This window comes from Prunus persica, chromosome G7 (genome assembly GCF_000346465.2).
Source record: "Prunus persica cultivar Lovell chromosome G7, Prunus_persica_NCBIv2, whole genome shotgun sequence".
Classification (NCBI taxonomy): Eukaryota; Viridiplantae; Streptophyta; class Magnoliopsida; order Rosales; family Rosaceae; genus Prunus; species Prunus persica.
The window spans coordinates 13,858,175-13,874,304 of NC_034015.1; the positions used below are offsets into that span (position 1 = coordinate 13,858,175).

Consider the following 16,130-nt stretch of genomic DNA (forward strand, 5'->3'; position numbering starts at 1 on the left):
GAAACACATGCAGATTGTACTCATTTTTGCTGTCGTGGTTGGTAATAAGACTAAGCACCTATTCTAAAGATCACAAAACCTCTTGTAGACCGTGTTCTAAAAATCCCCTGCCCAATAATCTGCATCAAAATAGGCATTGAGTTCTGTTATTTTCCAATGCATGTACACAATTGTTTTCTACTAGAATATACAAGCACTAGGACGAAAAGTTAGTTATTACTTAACGACAGTTTAAATGTACTTAACAACGGTTTAAATGAAATCCAACAAGCTAATATAAACCGATCAAGATAGAGATATATTGCAAAATCATATTCATATAACCTACTATATATAAACTGAAAAAACTATATAAAATGTTCTTGTTTGCTTTAGAACATTGATTTGGCCTACCTTCCACGAGGTCTTGAGATGACTCAAATGTACAAATCACACCTTTATCCCCGAACTAGTGCTTCCAACCTGCGCAGAGATGAGATTATTCTTAAAGTTAAATAAAGGTTTGAATTCCACACAAAAAGCATATATTTGATTAATTACTTCAAAGGTCTAATTTCAAGCTAACCCTAAAGGAAATTTCTTTTTACTAGCCAGTGCAGGGTTTCAATCAAGGTTTCTAGCTTGACTCAGGATATCTCTCTGTAATTGCCATAATATTTATAAGTGAGCACAAAAAGAACTGTAAGCTAAACCGAACCTTTTTGCAATCTGTACTCTCAAATTTTTCAGAAGCTTTTTCCTTGGAATTCAACAAAGGAACCTTCAATTTGCATTCTTCCTTGTACTCGTTGTAAATTTCAACCTTACCAGCTCTGCTCATAACCTTAATCTTGAGCTTCAAAACGATTTCGAAAACCGAACCACTCTTAAGGTTGGACGCTGCATCGCCCTTAAGAGACACCGATTTCTGCCCTTTGAACACTAGAGGTGTCAATGCAGATGTGTTCTTCTTCGCTACTTCAAATGAGCTCAAAGAAACTTCATTTAAATCCTCGTCACCGTAAGAGGGAACAGCTATAAATTTTTCATATCTGTAGTCAGAATATTTGTTAGGATTTTCAACACTCATGTTGGCGGCTAGATTGTATTCTAGGTTGTTGCCAGACCCCATGCTAAACTGGCTCAATGAGGCATCCGTCACCTTGTAGCGCGCTTCTAACGACGGCCCTAATTTTTCTTTAAGCACGAAAAGAACAATCAGGCCCACGATGAAAAATAATAAGAGGAGGAGGCAGCAGCAACAGCAACATTTTTTCGAACTCATGGTTGAATAGAGATCTAGAGATGTTTTGATGAATATAATGCTAAACAAGTCCAAGACAATTCTTTTATTTTGTTTTTTCTTTTTCTTTTCGCGCGTTGCGCTAGAACACCAGCCCTCAAACCAAACCTGGATTTAGATTAAGAATTTTTAACCACCAAGAAAAAGAAGGCCGGTTAACCAGAGATTGTGCATATCAGAGGTATATATGAATGTGCATAGTTAGTAAGTACACGTAATATATGTGTATTTTTGAAACATGCATCCCGTTTTAGTTGATGCAATTTTTAAGAGTAGCTAGTTTTGAGGCCGACCATACAATTTAGGTGTGAAGGTACCTTATCCTGAAAAGCCCCAAAATAGAACACGTAAAAATCTCAAGCTTTTAGAATGTAACTTGTTCTTTTAGTTTTATGCAATGGGAAACTTTCTTTTTTCAGTCAACGCTTGACCAGTCAACTCACATTTGAGTACTAGGTCCAGTCTGACTTGATGAACATGATCAACCAAGCCAATCTTGCAAACCCTTGCGAACACAAATATAAAGATTGCAAATCAATGTAGATTACTTGCTATTTGATTAAAATAAGATTGCAAATCATTGTAGACTTCTTTCTATTTAGTTAAAACCTTTGCTCTAATCCTGTATGATATCAGAGTAGACTTGAATGCGCGTTAAGCTCAAGAGACGAGACGACATATGTCAAGGGGCATGGTTCTCACCATTTCGACGTTAGAAAATGTAAGTTCTTGCATTTGTGCTAGACTGGTTTTGGGTAGGAGGCTCTAATTGCAAAGAATTTTAGCTTATGCTAATAACGTCAATTATTCTAGAAGACTTGTAAGTTGAATACAAAACTACAGCACACATACCATTAAGCCTAATACATAACTAACAAGAACAACAACCCGCATCTCAAATTTAATATTATTCTACTAGATTTTACAGATTTCAACTTTTTTTCAACGATCCATATTCTCATGGTCATTTACGTTGGTGTTGATCACTCAATCATTTGCTCCACCTTGTAGCCATTTCAGCATTGGGGTTAGCTTGCACAGCTTCAATCCTCTTGGTGGGAGATGCCAATTCTGTTCCTCAATGATCTGCATGGAAGAACTTGTTAAGTAGAGAAATATAACATATTGATTTGGGAAAAAGGCAGAAGATGTCCAAAGGCAACTTGAAATACAAAGCTCGAATGAATTTACCATCTCTCTGTCTTGCATATCATAAAGGGCAACTATGACACCTCCTCAACACTCGCAGCTTCTCCTTAGCTTTCTGGGCCCTGCTCTGAATTCTCATTTGCATTTCGTCAAAGTACTGCAAAACCATCTCAATTAGATAAAAGATTTAAGGATGCATAATCGTGCGGTTTGTGAATCTGCAGTTTGCAAAGTAAAGATGCATAATGTGATCAATAGCATCTTTTACAGAACATAGGCCTATTATTAAATGTGCAGTCACGCACAAACATATACGAAAATAGTATTATTATTTTGCGAGATTGTGAATCAAAATCGCTATCGAACATAACATTCTACTCCAAATACAGACCTCAAAATTTATTAGAAAGCATTTGTTCCATTGCTAAGTGCTACAATGAGAAATTAACTGCAAGAATTACCTGTTGCTTTCGTTTCCTCTCGAGCTCTGCCTGTTCATGTTAACCCGATCAGCAAGAGCAAATAATTACAAGAAACAAAAGAAGGCAGAAAGCTTTTGACGCATCAAAATGTTTCCCATGTCATTACCAGCGCCTGTTTAAGGTGTGCATTCTCCTCTCTTAACTGGTTTAGTTCCGCTTCCAATTCAACTGTGTATGCCTGTAAAAGCAGCACATATCACTAAAAAGGAAATTGACCAAAAAAAAAAAAATCACTAAAAAGGAAATTTTTGCCATGATTCTTCTTGAAAGAATAATAAAACAGTTTCTTCCAATTCAAGCGTGTCCACCAAAATCCTACATGATTCAAAATTTCGATTGCGGGTTCAACTGCTTACCTAGCAGTTCACAAACTGCTTCGTACTGAATTTGGTAGAAAATCATATTCATCAACTACCTATCTGGTCTACTTTGTTAAGAGCTTGTAGAAGCTAGCAGCTTTGCCGATATGCGTACGACAGCATTGAAAAAATTGAATAATAAATTAAAGCTGCTGCTCAATCCATCTATAACAACCGGGGATAATGCAATTATGTTGATTCAAACTAAAACAAAAGAAGGACCATTTTGCTACCCCATCACTAAATTCTTGATTATCAATTGTGAATAAAACAATGTCTGTCTTACCGAAAGCATCAGAAAAAGATACTTAAATTACTGATCATATACGAGCAGTTGAATTAGGACTCAGAAAAAGAAATGAGATACCTGTTTCCTGGCTCTAGACCTTGCTGCAGATTCTCTGTTCTTAATCATCCTTCTCTGCCTCCTCTCCACCACCTTTTCCACCGGTCCATCTAAGATCCTCTTCCTTCCTCTTAATCCACCCATGTCCAAACCAAATTGACCCCCAGAGTTCTCAACCTGACTAGTACACATCCCATCGGAGGATACCGGGCTCACAGGAGCTGCCATCCCAATTGGCTGCCCTGCTGCATACCCACCACCCCCATTCACCACTCTCCCTCCAAAACAAACAGCCTGTGGAGGCGGCACTGCTGGGTACGCACCGTTTCTCTTGCCATTTGCAGCATACCCCGATGACTCAGCGACAACTGTGGCCCCATTTTGGGGAATACCCTGGTAATTAGGCATACCAGCAGCAGTACTAGTACTAGCGCCTGCAGCACCAGCAGCCCCCATTCCCATCACAGGCCTGTTAGCAAAACTTGGCCCCACTGCCTGGTTGCTGTTCTGATACATCCCATACTGCTGCTGCTGCTGTTGGGGCTGAGGCGGCGGCACGGCCCCAGCCGCCAACATAGAATCCGGTTCCCGAACTACCCCTGCTTTAACCAAGAAATCCTCCAATGTCATCTCCCCAAAAGTAGGCTGGCGAGGGGCAAACTCGGAATTCTGAACACCATCATTGCTGCTGTGACTGTTCTGCTGCTTTGCTTGCTGCCCTTTGTGTATCTCAGACCAAACTTCATCCACTGTTTTCCGACACAGCGGCCCAGGCAGAGTCAACGAGCCTTGGCGTGGCAAGCTGGGTTGCTTGGCTATGGCGGCGGCCTTCTCCTCAGAGGCCTCTGCCAAAGGCATGTGCGCATCAATGTTGTTCATGTTGCTGTTGTGGTGGTTGTGGTGGTTATGGTTGTTGTTAATGTTGGTGTGGTTTGAATTGATGGCTTGGTTTTCTTCCGCGGTCCAAATGCTGGTGAGAAACTCATCCATGTTCATGGAGCCAAAATTCTTGCCATTCTCGCAGAGGGTGTGCTGAAACTCATCAAGGGTAAGAGAGTAGATGGAGGACTGTCTTCCCAATGAGGTGAACAAGTGGTTCGTGGCTTGCTGGTCGGATTGCAACGGCGATTCGACCTCGTCATGGGAGATGATTTCAGACTCCGAAACGCCCATGTTTTCGTGTGGTCTGCACTTGATTAAATATTGGGTTCCTGAATTCAAACAGACCTGATCAGACTGAATCACAAAAACCCAATCAGTATGAAATTTCCAAATTTATATCAACAAAACGGAGCAGCCCTCAGTATGAATTTTCCAAATGTTGCTGTACAGAAACTACAAGACAACAAATCTCTCTACGGTGGTCCCTACCATCAAAATTTTTAAGGACAAAACTGCTGCGCTTGGACTTGGAGGGACCAATTGGAATTAACAAGTGCTTTGCTTAATCTTAAGCATGAGATTGATAAACAATTGGAGAAACTCACGTGCCTTTCATGAGATGGTGGTCCATATTAAACGAGTATATAATGACAAGAGGTGTCTAATATCTGCAATTAATTATTCATTTCCAAAAATAGGAAAATGGAATAGAATGTAGGACATGGGTGGATAGCAAAAGCTAAGAGAATCTTTCCTATTTTAGTATTGCAATCAGTGGTATTTCAACAATTATTAGACACCACCAAGAAAAAAGTGACCAAAATATATATGAAGCCTGTAAAAAGTTGCACCAATTATTTGCATAAAGAATGAAATTATTCATCATCACGAAGTCTCAGATCCCAGAACCAGCACATAGAAATCAACAAATACATGCAAACACAGATCACAGAAACAAGTTTAAACAGATGGGTTGTTCTGAAAGCATACAGAGATTTGAGAAAGAGAACCTGGTAGCTATGAACATGAAAGAAAAAAGTACCTGACTCTGACTGAATGTATATATTTGATTTGGGAAGCTGGAGAGAGATAAGGCTAAGAAAGAACTAATGCCAGAAACCCAATATAATTTTAGCCTTGGACAGATCTGAAGGGCCAACAAAACAAGCTCACACCTCACATAACCAAGTACTGGTAATGAACTTCTGCTTCAAGCTTTGGTATATAAATAGTACCAAGTTTAAAGGATAGGCTTTTTTTTCCTTTTTTTTCTTTTTTTTTTTTAATTTTTTTGGTTATTAGGTAGACAGAGAGAGAGAGAGAGAGAGAGAGAGAGAGAGAGAGAGAGAGAGCTAGCTTATACAGGGGAAGAGTTTGGGTGTGTGCCACTTTTGCTTACAAGTCAATCCCATCAGTCTCTACGGTTGTTCATATAAAAATTTGAAGCCTCAAAGTGCCAAAATTAGACAATGCGTCGAGCCCTTGACACCTGTTAGCCATGTGGCTGCAGGAGGAAAGGTCTTTGTTGGAGAAGCAACACGTGTTCTTCTCCAGCCAGAAATTAATAGAAAATGTACATGATATAAATAGGCTTGTATTCTGTTTTAGACAATCCGACTTTTTATAATCATTTGGTTATGAATATGAGATATTAATCACTCTATGAACCTATGTATTTGTTAAATTAGAGAGCATTCACTCTAAAATCAATGACAATTGGTGCATGTGTATATTGTAGTGTAAAGCTTAACATGCTTAAGTCGGATTTATATAATTCTAACATGTTTCGAATTTATAATTTAAAGTTATCATTTCTTTGATTATGTACCCGACTTCGAGAAAAAATGTACAATTATTTGTAAAACACACGTATCAGGTCAATTCAGATATCGTATCTAATCCATGAAAACTCGAACCTTCAAACCTAATATGTCAAACTTTGTAACTAGTCAAGTACATACTCTTTACCTTTGGTCAATTCATTGGTGCAGCCTTATGAACTGCGAGGAGATCACATGCAAGAAGTAATTTCTACGAGAGAACTAGGGCATCTGGGCATCTGTTCTTTGTTTTGTTCCGTTTGACGAACTTGCCCTTGGGATTTTGTTCAAATTTAGGTGGATTTGTAGCAAACCCGTGTTGGTGGTTCTTCTTCTGGTTCAGTAGCCGCTGATTTGGGGTTTGGTATATCTGCAGGTATTGATCTTGTTCTTGTTTGTACAAGAACGCAGCAGTGGAAGTGGTCCAACATATTTCCCTTCCCAGATGCCTCCAGTACAATTGATTTTTCATTATTGTGGTATTTTTGGCAAGATATAAGTAGCTCTTGTACTTGTTCAACAGTTAGTGTGCGCCCTTGCAAAAAAAGAGAAAAATGTTGGGAACAATTCATTGTCATACTCTGGTACCTACTTACCCCATGTTGTCTTCATTATGCACAAAGTTCTTGGTTAATTATTGGTAAATCACACTTATAAGGTACTGTCTAAGTGTTTTTTTAATTTTAATATGAGAAAGGAGGATCCAAATTTATATCCTTTCAAATAAAATGGAGTGGAGAGAAGTCCGAGTGTTTTCGGACTGGTAAGCATTATATCAAAATTCGAACTTAGGACGTTGATCGGGATATATTGTTATCCTTTTGGTATTGCTTATATAATTGCTTAATGCTAATTAATTAGCTCTAAAAAATGACCAAAATCTCATGAGAGAAATCAAAATAGAGTTCCTACATAGACTTAGGTCTAGTTTGGGATTGCTGTCACTTTTAAAAAAAGTTGCTTTTGTTGTGCTTTGAAAATAATTAGTTGTAAAGTAAAGCAGCTCCATGTTTAGTAAACAATATTTTTAAAGTGCAGTTAGTACAAAAAGCAGTGTCAAAACTGTTTGGTAAATTTTAATATAAAATTGTTGTAACTGTGAATAATGACTAAAATAGACATGATGTTGAAAGTGTTATGTACTAATCATGTGGTAGTAGTGGTGGTGATGGAGTGGAGGTGGTGGTTGTGGTGGTGGTGGTGGGGATGGCGGTTGTGGAGGTGGTGGTGGATATTGAGGTTTTGGAACAGGTGATGGTGGTGGTGGATGTGGTGGTAGTGGCAGAGGATGAGGAGAAGGAGGATGTGGTGGTGGTGTTGGTTGTGGAGGTGGTGGTGGATATGGAGGTTTTGGAGGAGGTGATGGTGGTGGAGGTGGAGGTGGTGGAGGAGGTGGTGGTTATGGTGGTAGTGCCGGAGGATGCGGTGGTGGTGGTAGTGATGGCGGCGGTGGTTGTGGAGGTAGTGAATGTGGTGGTGCAAGTGGTGGAGTTGGATGTGAAAGTGGAGGTGAAGTCATTTTTTAAAATGAATGATAGTATTTTGGGAATTAAAAAAATTCATTAAAGATTTATCTCAGCTTCTTTTGAAAGCAACTTTGAAAAGCAACCCAGAGCCTACTGTTAAAAGGCCACTGCTTTTAAAATAATCAAGATACTTTATTTTTACCAAACACCTTAAATTGTTTAACTTTAAAATGAAGCAGGTTTTTGGCGAAAAAAAATCAATCCTAAACGGGGCCTTACTGGCCCCTCATGTTTATTGTGTAAAGCAAGGGGGGAGGGAGACAAGGCCGGGGGGTCCTATGCCCCCTCTCACTTTTCTTAGCCTAATTATATATCTCTTATCCAAATTTCAAAGTTCCCTTTTTCTTTTTGGTTTTTCTTATCTCTCTTTTTCACATTATTACTACCCCTTCTAAATCTCTTTTATTTCTTTTGACTCTAAATGTTATAGTAATAAATTACAATTCAAATTTTCTTAGTATGTATATTTAACAAAATACATTTAATTTGAATCAATATCTTTTGCTTATTAATGATGAATAGATAGGTAAAGTGATATATAAAATAATAGAGTATAGTAATTAAATTTAGGAATTTTGTATCAAATAAAAAGTTAATTCAAATGTCACACCGTAAAGAAAAAGATTTCAATATTTGAGATGTCCTCTCTATACAAAGTTTCTGGCTCCGTCACTAGTGTAAAGTGAACAAGAACATAAGATGATGGTAACTAGCAAATTCATGTAACGACTCTCTTTTAAGCAAGTCCCGTTAACATTTCTTAACCAGGAATGCTGCTCCATAGACCAAGCTTTCCCAACACAATGTGCAGGGTCAGACAACCAAGTACCAAAATGTCCGTATGGACAGGCCGTGCATATTCCAAAATGGAATGCAAGGCAAATCATATGAGAGTTGCGACCCAATCCCCTTCCCACAAACCGTGAGAGAACAATTCAAAACAATATTTTTACTCAACGGCAGAAATACGTAATTTCACCCTCGACCCAAAAACAAAAAAACAAAAAATCGATAATTATCTTTTATAGTAAACTTTTTTCTCATTCTTCAAGTTTTCATTGTCTGACCAAGCACAAAGTTTTGGTTTCTTTTTGGGTAATTTGAAGTATTATTTCAAGAATGTGGGCTGGGCCAGACCCACTTTCATCTGTGTGGACTTCATATTTTTAACGAGAAAGAAGCCGGCCCAGTCAAAACCAAAGAAGGTAGAAATTACAAGGCACAACTGAGACATGCCACAATTCAGAATTTAAAAGTACATGCTCTCTCTCACCCCTATACTTTGAAGGATTGTGTTAAATTCAAAGACACGAGTTAGGGACTCACTACTAATAATATTGATATTATTTTTAATTTAATTATTTATAAAGTTCAATAGGTGTGAGATTTTATCACAAAAAGTCTCGATGTTATTAATAGTAGAACCACTCATTATATTTTGTATTTTATTTAGTCAAAATTTTCGATGTGGGACTCATATTCTTCAACAGAAAAATTCTACAAATTTCAAATCCTTAAAAGAAACTTTTTTGTTTTTTTTTTTTTTGAGAAGGGAAGGGAGTTGTGTGACTTCTCTATCCCGGGATGTATACATACTTATTCCTATCGCACACATTACGTGATCAAGTGATGTGTGCTATAAGAGGAGCATGACATACATCGTGGGATAATGAAATATACATCTGTTGGCATACCATTTGCCAAAACAATTATCACATCTCCAATGCGTGGATTTAATCATCCCTCAAATATTTATCTTCCCTTCACTCCCAAGCAAAGAAAATTACCTATCATTCATATCTTTATCAAATTATTCATTTTGCTTGGCCACATGCAAATGAATTATGCAGAAATATTGGCAGACCAAAAGAAGGAATAAGTATACATATGCAGGCGCCGCTCTCATGAAGAAGGAATAATCATCATAATCATGGTTGTCGTCCACATCGTTTTTGTTCATTATTTGAATGGAGCAATATAATTTTCATTACTAGTTGAAATTATTATTAATTATTATATGTATTGGATGCAAAAGAGATCATTATGGTGGTCCAAATTTGATAAACTTCCATGAAACCCGCCTTTTATCCTGCAAATAATCTTTTTAATTAAATCTAATGTGATCATTTAGAGGAGCTTATAAGTTCAATTATATATTGAGTTCTATAAAACCCCACATAGACCCCTATATATGCTTGTAACCCAATTCAAGGGTGCGTTTGTACCAAGAAAAATGTCCCCTAGGCTCACCCTTTTGTTTGTTATTTTCTGCCTCCTATGTGCCATGACATTGGCTTCTGACCCTGACCCAGTTCAAGACTATTGCATACCAAACCCAAAATTAGGTGTCATAAAAACACCTCTTCACACCTTCCTCCCATGCAAGAACTCATCCGAGGCTACCACCGATGACTTCGTCTTCTCCGGGATGAAAGTGGCCGGAAACTTCACTGACACGGGCCTCGCAGCCATCTCAGTCAACCCAACAATCTTCCCCGGGATCAACACACTAGGGATGTCATTTGTAAGAGCTGACCTCAACGTTGGTGGAATCAATCCACCACATTTTCACCCAAGAGCCACAGAAATATCCCATATAGTGCAAGGGAGTGTTTACTCGGGGTTTGTTGATTCAACCAATAGGGTTTTTGCAAGGGTAATTGAACAAGGGGAAGTCATGGTGTTCCCTAGGGGTCTAGTGCACTTCCAAATGAATGTTGGTAAAAAGCCTGCTACAATTTTTGGAAGCTTCAATAGCCAAAACCCAGGAATGCAAAAGATCCCATCTGCCATTTTTGGGTCTGGGATTAATGATGAACTCTTGGAGAAGGCCTTTGGATTGAGTTCAAAGCAGATTGGAACTATGAGAAGAAGATTTGATCCAAAAAGGGTGAGGTTCTAAGTTGGTTTGCCCAGAATTGCGGAGGAGCATTTTTATTTAATGTATCTTGTATTGATACAGTAGAAGAAATTGCGTTGGTCACTTAAACCCATGTATTATTTGTGTCTGAAGTGGTTTTAAACATGAATTGTGGTGCTTCCCCATCCTGAACTGGGACAGGTGCTGGTAAATGAAATTTTAACATGGTAAACATGCAAGAATTTTCTTTAATCTCTGTTTCAATACCTCCGAATCCAAATACTACCAAAAAGCAATCCTGGTTTCACTTTCTTAAACCCAACTTTTTAAAATTCAATCCCTAAGAAACAATTTCATTGTGAGGCAACAATACATAAAGGAAGCTGGCTAATACAAGATCTATCATGCATACCAATATGATCAACTGAAATTTTATCTCTCCGTATTGGAGAAGAAATGCACAAAAAAGTTCATCTGAGGTAGCTCATTAAGCATGTGGAAGGTTACTACCCCTCAGTTAAAAGTGCCTTGACAATATTATCACACATCCCATCAGCATGTGGGAACAAGTGCCCAGCACCTGGCAGCTCATGATAGTGAATCCATGGAAGCCGTTGAGCAATGTAGCGTTGCGGTTTAACAGGTACCAAATGATCATCAGCTCCATGCCACAAGTGGACGGAACCTTCATTGTTAGGGAATGGGTTTTCAAGATCCAGAGGGGTAAATTCCCAGGTCCCAAATCCAACAATCATGTCACGGTGAAGGGACTCGAATTCTCCTTGTTGTCTTACCTGTTCCTGAGGAAACCACATTCAAAAACAATGACATCACTTTCTTTTCTGAAAAAATAAAATTATTTCTGTAATAGCATATAGTGTTCACTTGTTTTATGTCAATTGTACCCTCGGATTGAGGCTTCCCAAAGCACATTCAAGTTTCAAAGTCCACAAGCTACAGAGAGAGAGAGAGAGAGAGAGAGAGAGAGAGAGAGAGAGAGAGAGAGAGAGCAGACAGAGAGCAGACAGAGAGCAGAGACGTAACAAAGCATGTCATTAAATATCAGCATCATTTTCTGAGTATCTAACATCCAAAGCCAACCGATGAAATTACTGTACACTGCAAGCACATGGTTTGTAAAAGACATTAACAAGAGTTGTTCCATTAGGGAAGGGTATGGTGCCATGTGGGTCTATAAAGTTAATGTACCTATAACAAACCTTGCATATTTAATCAAGGATTATACACTTAGTCAGGAGAAACTCCAAATTTTAGAGGTTGCTACAGAGAAGTACAAAGATACAGATACAGAGCCCACAACCACGGTTATCTTAAAATGTAGTTCCCATGAAAGCTTCATCTATGATAAAGTGAAAACAAAACTGTTCATGAAATAGGGATCTAATTATTGGGAAGGGAAATGCAAAAGCTTCAAAGGTTTCTCATTGCTCTTCCATGAAGAAGAAAAAAATTTAAATCCAGAATTCACAAGATGCCAGATTAATGCCCTACTAGGCTTATGTAATATGTTCCCACAGTTCCAATGGAAAGATTGAAGTCTAGGAAACGGAAATGCAAAGCTTCAAAGTTCTCACATTGCTATTCCATGACGGGAAATAATATTTAAATCCACAATTCACTAGGTGCCAGATTAGTGTCCTACTATTCATATGTTCCTACAGTTCCAATTAAATGCTAAGACCAACCCACCTCTTAACACTAACCAGAAGGCTTGGAAAGATGTCTCTTGATGCAGTGTAGGCTTCACGGTAGATATTCAAAGTAGATTCATTTGTGAGACAATGAAAACTTTTCTCTTTTTTATAAGCAGCACTCAATTAGTTTCACCGGTATGGGTAACCAAATAATACCTCTGCCCACATGCGAAGGGTCTCAAATTCAATCTATGGGAGGGGAATTATCAATTAGACACATGCTAGAAAACAGGGCAAGGATGTAGTTGGCATGGCTCATTATTTACTTCACAATAGATCTAAGGCAATAACTATAATCCATAGCTTAAAAGACCTTACTTGATTCAGCATAAAATCAAAATGGAAAAGAAACATAAGGAAACGTTAATCTTCAAATAGCAAACAGACAAACTGACGAGTATAATTTCAAGTATCAGAACTAGACTAATTTTTTGTTGAAAAATCAGCCTAATTTTCTAGAATGTTTACACATAAATTTCAAAACACTAGCAAGGATCTCAGCCTATAAAAAAATAACTTGATAAACCAAATTAATTTTGAAATTTGGTAACTTATTCAGTAAATGTAGAATATTAAATTTGGCTAATGTTATTATGAAATGGTTTAACTTTAAATTTTAAATAACTAATTTTATGAAATTTTCCAAAACATGGGGTGCATACCACATATGTTCCTCTTTTCTCAAGCTTAGCCATGAGTTCTTTGTCTTGGTCAGAAAGAATATCTCTACTGTGAGCCACAACACTTGAAGCAGGAAACCATTTTTGAGTGTTCCAGAAGTAGGTAAGCCAAGGGGTGTAGTGAGACACACGAAGTGCCCATTGGTCTTGCTGAAGTTGTTGGGAATAAGCTTCAGTAGATAGATTTGCAGGAAAACCAGCCCACCAGTAGTTAACCACTGGAGCTAATATTGCTGCTCCTGCAAGCCTGTTATCATTCACACCTAGCATAAGAATAAAAGACATACAATACCTCAATCACTCACCACCACCCCACCCTACCGCCCCCCGGCCCCCCCTCTCTTCCCTCTCTCCCTTTCTCTAATGAGAAAGTCTCAGGTACAACAAACCGATATAACAAATGATACAGGTCCATTCAGTAAATGATATGGGTCCCACAAACAATGATTATGTGCCATTGTATGAAGATCTGTTGTATTGTGTTGTACTACTTTCTCGTTTCTAACACACAGACACATACATGCAGAACCTGTTCACTTACATTGCTTGAAAAAAAATCATACCTGTGAGGGATGTACTTGAGGCAGCTCCAAAGCACCTGTCCACCCATGGAGAAACCAATTACATAAAATCTGTGTCCTAAACCCAATTGATCAGCCAGCTCCTCTATATCTGAAGCCATACCCTTCACTGTGCGCTTTGGATTAGGATCACTTTCTCCATAACCAGGTCTGTCAAAAGACACAATGTAGATCCCCAAGTCTTCAACAGTTTCCTTGGGGAATTCACCATAGGTTAAAATGTGATTAAAGGGAAAATAGATAGATACAAAACAAACCATGAGATAGATACCGGAGACAGGGTTTCAGCAACGACAGCATCATGCCTACAAGAATCAAAACCATGGACAAAAACTATTTTATGCTTTGCATTCTCTTTTGGGACCCCATGCTCTTTGTAGGCTAAACGCCTTCCATCACTAAGTTTAATAAATGGTGCTGTAACAGGCGGCCCATCAGGAGAGCCAATTATCTTCGATGGAGGAGGTTGGATTGCCTGATATGTCCATGCCGAAAATCCAATAAACAATGCAACTAGTGCTTTCGTAAATATCCCTGAAATTTTTTAGTTCTAACTGAATCACAATACAGAGGTTGGAGAAAAAGTGCCAACAAATTTCTACTACATTTTTTAGCAACAAGAAAGATTGGACTAATTTATTTGAGTGTCTGATATCAAACACATACAGATTCTGCATCAGATGCATTTAGAACAAATTCTTACTGACAGTTTACAAGAAATTAGGGATCAAACACATATGTTGGCTTTCTGCTTAAATGCGTGAATGCAGTTAGTTGTATACTTACTGCTATCCAGATGAAAGACAAATGTCTTATATCTAATTGTTATTTCAACCTCACTGTGGGATAAGATTTTCCCTCAACGAATTACCGCAAGGAGAACCAAACCTTTATTTTAGTTTTTGTTAATTTTCGTTTTGAAAAATGATGAAATCTCAAAGATCACACTGCTAATACAATCACAAATTTGAAGCATACAAGATACCATTTGTTAAATGTTTATTATCCAAGTCAAAATTTCTCATTTTCCCTTAATTACTTCTTTTGATACATTAAATAGGATCAAACCACCATCTATCCTAGTCCTAACCCAACATATCACAGCTCAACTTGAAGACATTTATTTAACTTTCAAAAGTATCAGTAAATGATGCAACAATTAGTCAATTTTAGTTTTTTCTTATTGAAAAAAACAGAACCCTCTGATTAGTATTGTAAATATAATTACAAAAGTGAAGAAAAGAAAAGGCTGGTCTCTTATTCTTATCGTCATTTTGGAAGAAATGAAAACTCAGCCAACTTAATCACAGATAAGACTTGCTAAGTAAAACTTTTAAATCTAATTATACCCCATATAATGAAAAAGTCCTCAAACAAACGCAGTTCTTATATTCTGGTCCTGCATTTCTCTCATAGAGCAAACAGAATTTGGCGCTGACTTACAACAAAACGAGGTACAATGAATAATCGTAATCATTGAAACCATTAAATCAAATTACCAAAACAAATAAAGATAAACAGGAAAAACAAGAAGCAAGAAAAACCCACCTGGAGGAAGCTGGAAGGAACTATTTTGCTTGGCTCTTCTGGTGTGAGCTCTGGCCGACGCCGCTGATATCTTCCTGTTCACTCCTCCCGCCATTTCCACCAACCCACAAGATCAATCAGAGATTCACAGTCAGGCTTAGCGAAAGAAAGAGAAAGCCTTTCTGGGTTTCAGAGAGAGAGACTGGGAGAGAGATCAGATCGAAGAGTTCTATGATGGACAAAAGGACGGTGACTAGGCTGTCTTGAGAGAGTGTAACTCTGTCGGTGTTGCCAAATGTTAATTTGCAAAACAGTAAAAAGGTCAATTAGTGCACAAATCATATAATTCGAAACTAAACTATATATAATTCTCATCACAAAGAAACTTACATAATCAACTATTGGAGAAAAGTTTATTTTGTAATTTTACCATTTTAAAATCTATCTATATTCATTGAACAATTTTGTTTAGCAAATGATACCAATTTAGTTTAGTCAGTGTGACGTCCTCGAGCAATTTAAATACTAAAAACATTAAATATCAAAAAATTCAGATTTTTTTTCTATAAATACCTAGTCATCTTCTTCACTTTCCACACAAAAATTCATATAAATTCATACAAATTCCTCTTCTCATATCTCATGTGAATACTGATTATCCTTGGGTTGCCATGACAATGAGTGGGAATGCATTAAAAAATATTGCTACGACAATCACTATTCACATGAATAGTACTTGCCCTTGTCATAGCACGACGGATGAAAGTGCCAAGCTCAAATCCTTATTGTTGTCACGGGACAGCCTTTACCAAAGGAAGAAATAAATTGCATCATTTTGAAACTTTGAAATAACTAGTAACTACATTGGTGAAAGACTCGTATATAAAACAAGTAATTTGATTGTGGACTACATATATGGAC

The 16,130-nt window shown here is 37.7% G+C and overlaps 4 protein-coding genes across 6 annotated transcripts; 1 reads left to right on the forward strand and 3 right to left on the reverse strand.

Annotated features, from left to right (window-relative positions):
- LOC18769987 (NDR1/HIN1-like protein 2) lies at positions 1–1,393 on the reverse strand. The gene is made up of 3 exons (XM_020569396.1): positions 698–1,393; positions 394–462; positions 1–119 (listed from the first exon to the last, which is right to left on the reverse strand). The coding sequence occupies exons 1-2, from the start codon at positions 1,262–1,264 to the stop codon at positions 430–432; spliced, it is 600 nt and encodes a 199-aa protein (XP_020424985.1). The 5' UTR covers positions 1,265–1,393; the 3' UTR covers positions 1–119; positions 394–429.
- LOC18770072 (protein ABSCISIC ACID-INSENSITIVE 5) lies at positions 2,108–6,119 on the reverse strand. Of its 3 annotated transcripts, none has more exons than XM_020567847.1 (6): positions 5,543–6,119; positions 3,640–4,829; positions 3,020–3,091; positions 2,893–2,922; positions 2,474–2,588; positions 2,108–2,368 (listed from the first exon to the last, which is right to left on the reverse strand). In XM_020567847.1, exons 2-5 carry the CDS (start codon positions 4,789–4,791, stop codon positions 2,493–2,495), a joined length of 1,350 nt encoding a protein of 449 aa, XP_020423436.1. In that variant the 5' UTR covers positions 4,792–4,829; positions 5,543–6,119; the 3' UTR covers positions 2,108–2,368; positions 2,474–2,492. The 3 variants fall into 3 exon arrangements, with proteins under 3 accessions (XP_020423436.1, XP_020423435.1, XP_007203311.1); XM_020567846.1 differs by having other exon boundaries at positions 3,640–4,854; XM_007203249.2 differs by lacking the exon at positions 5,543–6,119 and having other exon boundaries at positions 3,640–4,904.
- Positions 10,010–10,945, forward strand: LOC18770344 (germin-like protein subfamily 3 member 2). Its single transcript, XM_007202482.2, has one exon. It carries the CDS (start codon positions 10,038–10,040, stop codon positions 10,746–10,748), a length of 711 nt encoding a protein of 236 aa, XP_007202544.2. The 5' UTR covers positions 10,010–10,037; the 3' UTR covers positions 10,749–10,945.
- On the reverse strand, positions 10,944–15,523 carry LOC18769603. Its single transcript, XM_007204302.2, has 5 exons — positions 15,231–15,523; positions 13,954–14,216; positions 13,665–13,876; positions 13,084–13,348; positions 10,944–11,506 (listed from the first exon to the last, which is right to left on the reverse strand). Exons 1-5 carry the CDS (start codon positions 15,322–15,324, stop codon positions 11,213–11,215), a joined length of 1,128 nt encoding a protein of 375 aa, XP_007204364.1. The 5' UTR covers positions 15,325–15,523; the 3' UTR covers positions 10,944–11,212.

Excerpts from the sequence above, each read along its gene's own strand:
- LOC18769987 (XM_020569396.1), bottom strand. The coding sequence starts at position 1,264 with ATGAGTTCGAAAAAATGTTGCTGTTGCTGCTGCCTCCTCCTCTTATTA. Across the intron at positions 463-697 it reads AGAGTACAGATTGCAAAAAG|GTTGGAAGCACTAGTTCGGG; the intron begins GTTCGGTTTAGC and ends ATCTCTGCGCAG.
- LOC18770072 (XM_020567847.1), bottom strand. The coding sequence starts at position 4,791 with ATGGGCGTTTCGGAGTCTGAAATCATCTCCCATGACGAGGTCGAATCG. Across the intron at positions 2,923-3,019 it reads CACACCTTAAACAGGCGCTG|GCAGAGCTCGAGAGGAAACG; the intron begins GTAATGACATGG and ends TAACATGAACAG. Across the intron at positions 2,589-2,892 it reads AGAGGAAACGAAAGCAACAG|TACTTTGACGAAATGCAAAT; the intron begins GTAATTCTTGCA and ends ATGGTTTTGCAG.
- LOC18769603 (XM_007204302.2), bottom strand. The coding sequence starts at position 15,324 with ATGGCGGGAGGAGTGAACAGGAAGATATCAGCGGCGTCGGCCAGAGCT. Across the intron at positions 14,217-15,230 it reads TTCCTTCCAGCTTCCTCCAG|GGATATTTACGAAAGCACTA; the intron begins GTGGGTTTTTCT and ends AAAAAATTTCAG. Across the intron at positions 11,507-13,083 it reads AGAAAAGAGGAACATATGTG|GAACAGGTAAGACAACAAGG; the intron begins GTATGCACCCCA and ends TGGTTTCCTCAG.
- LOC18770344 (XM_007202482.2), top strand. The coding sequence starts at position 10,038 with ATGCTTGTAACCCAATTCAAGGGTGCGTTTGTACCAAGAAAAATGTCC.